The 7,335-nt window shown below is 32.7% G+C and overlaps 1 protein-coding gene across 1 annotated transcript; it reads right to left on the reverse strand.

Annotated features, from left to right (window-relative positions):
• Positions 1 to 3,091: 3,091 nt before the first annotated feature.
• Positions 3,092 to 6,928, reverse strand: LOC113860775 (ATG8-interacting protein 1). Its single transcript, XM_027493280.1, has 3 exons — positions 6,860 to 6,928; positions 5,185 to 6,025; positions 3,092 to 4,596 (listed from the first exon to the last, which is right to left on the reverse strand). Exons 2-3 carry the CDS (start codon positions 6,016 to 6,018, stop codon positions 4,492 to 4,494), a joined length of 939 nt encoding a protein of 312 aa, XP_027349081.1. The 5' UTR covers positions 6,019 to 6,025; positions 6,860 to 6,928; the 3' UTR covers positions 3,092 to 4,491.
• Between the last annotated feature and the right edge of the window lie 407 nt (positions 6,929 to 7,335).

The following is a 7,335-nucleotide window of genomic DNA, read 5'->3' on the forward strand; positions in this document are numbered from 1 at the left end:
GATGTTTAGAAAAAATTTATGTGTTTGTAAAATTTTTCACATAATGTTATTTTTTAGGTTGTCCTTAAATAATTGCCATTTTTTTTTTGTCTGAGATTTAAAGTTTGTATATTAATTCTTACATAATCTGTTCAGACTTAGTCAATATTCTTGTTTCTGTTAGTCGAATAAATCCTTGATTTATTGGGATTCTAATTTATTTTTTGATTTAGTCTTATTTTATCAGTAGTAGGTAGATGTTAGGGACCTATTTTTTTGCATTCTATTTATGTAAGGATTTATATATAGCCACCACTTGCATTTTTAATGATATCAGACTCCACTAAAATTTCTCTTCCTTATTCTACAATATTCTCTTAACATGTCACTGTATTAACTTATTTCTCTAAAAGAAGCCTTCAATGGAAATATGTAGTTTTTTTCTGAACAATTCACCTTCAGATCTTGGTGTAAGACCTGACCTATGAAGTAAGTTACTTATCATTTCTTTAACTATGGATTAGAGTGTAGAGACTCATCAATGAAATTAGATCACTGTAATTATTTATGATAAAATTCTTTTGTAAGGAGTGCTATCTGAATTGAAATGGTGAAGTTATTGTTTCACCACATGATTCAGTGTTGTTTAGAAAGAGAATATAAAGGTAAGGACAACCTAGCTGCATAGAAAGTAAATTCCGTTTTTTTTAAGCATTTATCAAAGTGGCTACCCAAACAACATTCGACTATGTAATGACATATGATTCAGTTGGCTCAGGATCACTTACTAACAGGAAACACGAAACAGTTCCAACCCTAGTTTTTTTATGAGTTAAAGTCAAGAAATGAGGAAAGCTTTGCCATTCTAATGCCAGGACCATGTGTCATTCACCTAAACTTGCAATAATTTTTAAAAAATACCTACCAAGTCCAAGAAGAATTGTTTTCAATGAATATTACCTGTGAGCCGTATAAGCTATATATCTAATTAAAATTATTAAGTTTTGTGATAAATCGGTATTTTCTTAAGAAACCTAGCTTACTGTTGTTGTTAAGAATCTCAAGTTAATTTTGTAGTTTCCAACAATAAGGTTCAACTGTGAGTTCTTCCCTTAACATTTAAAATCATGTAAATAAGGGTTTCAACAAATTCAAAAATATCAAGAAGACTAAAAATTGAATGAGAAATCAGAATTAAGAAAATATCATAAAATATTTAATACACTATCAACATCTATCATCAAAATATATTTTCAATATCGTGAATATTTCCTTTTTTAATAAAAATTTATTATTTTTAAATGTTTAAATTCAACATGTAGTATTGTGGTTAACAAAATCAATAACTATTAAATGCCCCTGAAACTCAAGAACACATGATATTGTTAGGTCCAAGATCGTGCGGTTGAAGTTGAACAATGTGAAGAAGAGGAAGAAGAAGCTTTAGTTTCTGGCACGTACTCCTCCATTTGTTGAACTTGAATGAACGATTCTTACAAACTGCAAGCTTGTGTTTGCGTGTGTGCTGCGTAATATTAATTATAGCAGCAGTGCATGATTGCATCGCAAGATTTATTTGTGAGATTGTGTTTGGAGATGCTACATATCCGTAAACCTCGTTTCACACCTTCGTAGTGTGGACGATGAGCCTTCGGAGGAAATTATTGTGTGGGCTGAAAGCAATTCACATTCATATATGTGCTTTGGCTCGTTGACTTTGATTAGTCCACACCTTAATTAAACGTAGAAATAGGGAGAGACTAAAACGAAAAATAGGAAGACACGAGTGAAAGAAAGATGTGTTTAACATCTACTGTTTTAAGATTTTGTTGAAAGGATTTAGAAAAAAATCATTACATAAAGAATAATTGTTTTTACTAAAAATTTTAATAATAAAAATGGGAGCATCAAACAAGATAAGTAACGTATCATAAAGAGATAAATAATACTCATATAAAATGCATCTTCACCTACATTCACATTGATATGTAAATTGTCTTTGCATGAAAGCTAGAGGAAGCTGGTCTGGCAGCTTCTAGTGTGCAGGATAAGGATTACAACGCAATGCTATGCATTTTCCATATATATAAACATACTTAATCATATTCCTCTCTGAGTTAATTTTATCATTTTGTAACTTTAATATTAATTTAATTTGAATACGGTACGGTACCAAATGGCAAAAGTAAGGCTATATAACAGGCATAATTACATGTTACAACTTATGCTTAAGATTTTATACATTATAAATGGATTATATGTTTATTAAAAATATTACAAAATTTGAGTACATTCTAAAGCTGATTACATAAAGAAAAAGAAAAGAATAAACGAAATCCATCATTGTGGAGAGAATGATTTTATGGACCTTTAACATAGTCTTTGTGCTGTTCATAAACAAGAAGAATTGTTTGCGATGATTACACATGAGCATTATAAGCTATGCGTTTCAGTAACCTACATCAGCCTGCACCTAAAACATGGGAGGAGCAAGAAGAAATTTATCTTAGATAGCATTCTTTTACTCTGCTGTTATTAATACTAACCATTTTTTAAAATAATTCAAAAAGGCAAGGAAAACAAATTTATGTCATCTGGTACATACATTTAAAGATTATTTCTCTGTATTGTTTTCATTAAAAATATGACAAAAAATTATCTTCAAGGAGCTATCTTCCTCCCATTTTCACTCCTGTGCTGAGTATTCTTGTCTATCTCCCTTCCCACACTTTCTCCTCACATCAATCTCCTTTCTTCTCAAACTGAAAGTCACCCTCACTTTTTCTCTTCCATGCTATCTGCCTTTCATTTCACTCTATTGCTCACATGCATAGTAATCTCTTTTTTTTTTTATTTCTCCTTTAATAGGCTCTAATAATAAAGGATTATTTAATGAATAAAATTGTAAAGAATCTAAATAAATATTTATTATTAGTGCTTAATGGACTATTACCAATTTATGGATAATTTTATTTGTAATTTATTTTCAAATTAATGGACAAATTAGAATCAATTGTTAATTATAATTTTTTTTATTTAAAAGTTATTAATACAAATGAAAATGTGAATTTCAACTTTTATTTTTTGTAGCCTTTTAAATTTTTTTTAGTTTCAACAACTAGTAATCAAAGCTTTATTTGTTCTTGAGGTACTTGATAAGACTGAGAGTTCACTAAACACTCCAACATGTACTTTGAAAATTGAAAATACAATATATAATCTAGGCAAAACACTACTAGTTTTTGAGTAAGAATTGATCTATGAGATTGGTTTGTTACTAAAAAATAGCAAAAGTCAAAGGCATAATTCTACCCAACAGAGGAATGAAGAAAATGCGAAAGTCAAAGAAAAATTCTAAAGATTTGTCAATTATCACCCTCGAATAATTGTTGTATGCTTTGCAAGCTCAAAAACAAAAAGATTTATGAGAGAGGCGTGATTGAAGGTATGTTATAGGCCAAATTGAAACTCAATTATGGGTATAAAGAAAAGAAAAAGAAGGTTCAAGGGACAACTTCGAGCAAAAAGAGTGTTCTAACAAAGGCACTAAAGGAGAAGATGAGAAGGCAAATGATCCTCCTTATCAACACTATAAAAAGAGGAATCATCCTCACTTCAAATGCTTAAAGAGACCTAATAAACACTGCACAAATGCAATTGGCTTGGTCATATTGCAAAAATTTGCAAGAACTAAAATCAACTTCAAACTAAGGCTCAAATAGCTAATCAACAAGAGGAGTAGTAGTTATTTGCAACAACTTGTTTTCCATAAGCAATAATAGTGAAAGTTAGTTAATTTAGAGTGGATGCACACATCATATGATCTATGACGAAGAATATTCAAAGAGTTGAATAGGAAAAGAAAGAGTTTGAAGGGTAAGGGATGAAAAGGAAGGGAAGAGGATAAATACAAAACCTCCTAAATTGAAAAAAATTTAAAAACATAAGATTAGGAGAGTTTTGGAAGTTTTATAAACCCTCCTCCTCTTATCTTAAAACTCCCAAATAAAAATAATCATCACATAACTCTTTCCCTTCCCTCTCCTTCTTTCTAAAAACTAACTTCCAAACAAAGTCTTAAAAAATTCAATGCGAGTAAATAAAAGGCAGATATGATTGGATTCACCTATTTCATTCCCATTAGCAAGACTCTGCACCCACTGCTAGGGTCCAGAGGAAAAACACCCACCATTAAAGCTATCACTTTATTTACATCTCGTGTTTGGAGTCTAAAATGCCAATTCCACATGATCAGAATACATAACTTACTCAGTTGAATAACATCAAGAGCTATACAGTGCAAATAAATGCCAAGAAGGAGAAAATTCACGATATAAAATGTTTAAACAACCGGGCATTCATAATTGGGAAAGGTCACCAATCCTACTACCAAATCTGCACTTCACTACTGTAGCATTTTTCATTCTCAACCTCCCTCTGACATACTTTTTTCGTCATCATCTTAGCTTTTACCACAAGGATAGGAGCCACATGCATTGAGCCACCTTTACCTTAACTCTCACCAGAGGTGCTTCCCCTGATCAAGGAGCCACGACGGTGGCCCCCAACAATCACATCTTTGAGTCGAAATATGGGAGCAAGCACCTTATTCCTTGCCTGTGGAAAGGTTGTGATTGGAATGTTAGAATCTTTTTTGAAGTATGAGAGAACTCAAACAAGGAACTCAAAGCACTACACAAAAATATAATTCATGTCCATCTTTCTACTTTTGTAGTATGGCATCAAGTTTACACACAAAATACATTTTAATTTGCAATGAGATTTATGCTTCTCTACAGGGTAGGGAAGTTCAAATATTTAGTTTTACAGATTTCAAATACTGCAAATGTTTCAAATAAGAAAATAAATAATTTTAAAGTGGAATTAAGTTCGTTCTGTATAAAAATCAGTACACAAGGTCATTTGGTTTTAAGCCACAGTTTCTACCCATAAAGATGCAAAGACATTGAACAATCTTCATAACCATTCATCAGATTCAGTGTAACACCACCATCAGATTAATCGTCCAAAGTGTCTTGTCATGACAAATTAGTGTTACATAATGACAAACTAATTATACCTGAGTACATTGTACATGATTAGAATCAATCACTAAAGAGACTACAGAACTGAATATCGGATATTTTCTGACCAAAGATAAACTAACATACGAAAACATGGAATAACTGATGATAATGGATATACCTCATCATTTAGACTGATTTGCCACTTTAGTTGTAAAGCTCTTTCCTGCTGCCAGCGTTGGCCAAGCATTACAAGGCCCATCACAGTAGCTGCAATGAAAACAGACCAGAATGCATTTGCCTCTTTTGCATGAGCATACAAGGAGGCAGCTCTTCGTTTCCACCAAGCTCCACATGGAAGATCTGAAGGGCTGTATTTGTCATCTTTGGAAGAGTTCTTTGACAGTGATAAATCAGGAGATATATTTGACCCTTGCTCTGCCAATTCAGTTGTTTCAGGATCAACTATACTTTCATCGTATGCTGTTACACCACCAATAGTTGTTTCACCATGGAAAGAAGTGTACTTTGTGGGATCATACATACTTTCCCCTTTCTCAGTTAAACCAAAACCTGGTAGAGTTGTACCTTCCTCAAACTGTTTACCTTGAACAGATAACCTGTTGATTTTCTCATCAAAATATTGCATGCCGTCAAACTCCTCTAATCCTGCTAATGTCATGTTTTCTTCATCCTTTCCACTAGGTACGGTCACTTCTTCATGAGTCTCCTCAGAGGCAACATCTTTGTTGCCAGATTCATCATGAATTTCACTATAGTCAGGTTCTAAGGGCAAGTTTTCATGCTGACTGGGTGGAAAGACAAAGTGATCGGACATGAACAAAGCACGTGATGTTTCTGCTTCATCCTGTGCATATACATCTTCTTTCCCATCATCCTTCGACTCAACTTCATCAGGACCAGGAGCAGCTGCATATGTTGATGCCGTGAGAGATACAACCTCCCATTCATTCCCACGAGAAGTCTTTTCGCTCCCATCCTCATTGTTTGCCATCTTTTTTTCTTCATCAGAAAAGTGATATCAGAACCCAATTCTACTTAAGAGCGAACTTAAACAGGAATAGAAACAAACAATACATATATAAAAAGCATAATATATACGGGGATGAGGGGAGTTGATTTAATCCATAAAATAGAACCACTAATTTATAAGAAAACAACTATTTGAAAAAAACAAAAAGTAGACCCAAAAACTTGCGACCATGTGCAGAAAAGAGGCTTGATAATGACCAGTGCAGAAAAATGTGTGTGTTATCCTTTTTGGTGAAAATAGGTATGGGGTAGCATTGCTCAATTTCTAAACCAACAAACACATCAGTACCAAAATATAAGTCAACTTCATTGGTTAAAAAAAGGTGAATTTGCAATAAAAAAAAATGCTTCATGAAATATCTGCTATTCCTTAAAAACAAGAAATCCACCCAAATTTCTTGCAAACATTTTCATTCACCTTTTTAAAGCTAACTCTAAAATTACCATTCCCTCGATTCAAAAACACCATGAAATGAAATCACCAAATAACACCTGATCGTAAACTCAATATTTAATTTCCTCTCCTTACATAAAAAAAACTGATCATCCAATAAAAGCCACAAGCTCAAACAACAAAACAAGCACAGTTAATCACACACACAAACAGAAACACCCAAGCGAAATTCAAATTACACCCAACATATAGATCCAAACACGGCACAAATCACAAAAACAGAAACCAAAAAAAAAAAAACCGCACCGTTGCACCATCATAAGACAACCCAGGTTCTAGAATCATCCATGAATTCTTCTCTCAAAATTAATATAAGCATAAATTAAGAAAATTAAAAAGAAAAACTCACGAAAGCTAAACGCGACACGATCTGCGAAGGAGTGCGATTATGATGAGGTTGAAACCGTGAAGTTGCTTCAGAAAATGAGAGGGGTTTGGATTTTATATCGATGACTTGTTTATCGTGTATGTTACCGGCTACAGCAGGTTAAGCGACAGGTGCTGAAAGTGGAAGGTTACCGGTTATTGCCCTTTGCGTGGTGTCAGAGACATGGGATCTAATAGTAACTGTCGCGCCCTCTCTTTCTGAACCAACCTATAGCACCACTTCCAGCACTAAAATACATAAAACAAATAGTTTTCTTTTTATATAAAACTATTATTCATTATCTCAACAGTACTATTTAAAGAATTAAAAAATATGTTTTATTAAATACAAAAAATATATATTAATTTTTAGATATTTTTAATACATTTTTAGAAAAAATTATTATTTTTAATTAGTGTTTTTAGATACCAGTTAACAAGACTTTTTTAAAAACCAGC

Source organism: Abrus precatorius, unplaced genomic scaffold (genome assembly GCF_003935025.1).
Source record: "Abrus precatorius isolate BTA unplaced genomic scaffold, Abrus_2018 Scaffold3, whole genome shotgun sequence".
Taxonomy (NCBI): Eukaryota; Viridiplantae; Streptophyta; class Magnoliopsida; order Fabales; family Fabaceae; genus Abrus; species Abrus precatorius.

What these genes read in the sequence shown, in the direction of transcription:
- LOC113860775 (XM_027493280.1), bottom strand. Translation starts at nt 6,018, where the DNA reads ATGGCAAACAATGAGGATGGGAGCGAAAAGACTTCTCGTGGGAATGAA. An exon ending in AAATCAGTCTAAATGATGAG is followed by an intron (nt 4,597 to 5,184) that starts GTATATCCATTA and finishes ACCTTTCCACAG; the next exon opens with GCAAGGAATAAGGTGCTTGC.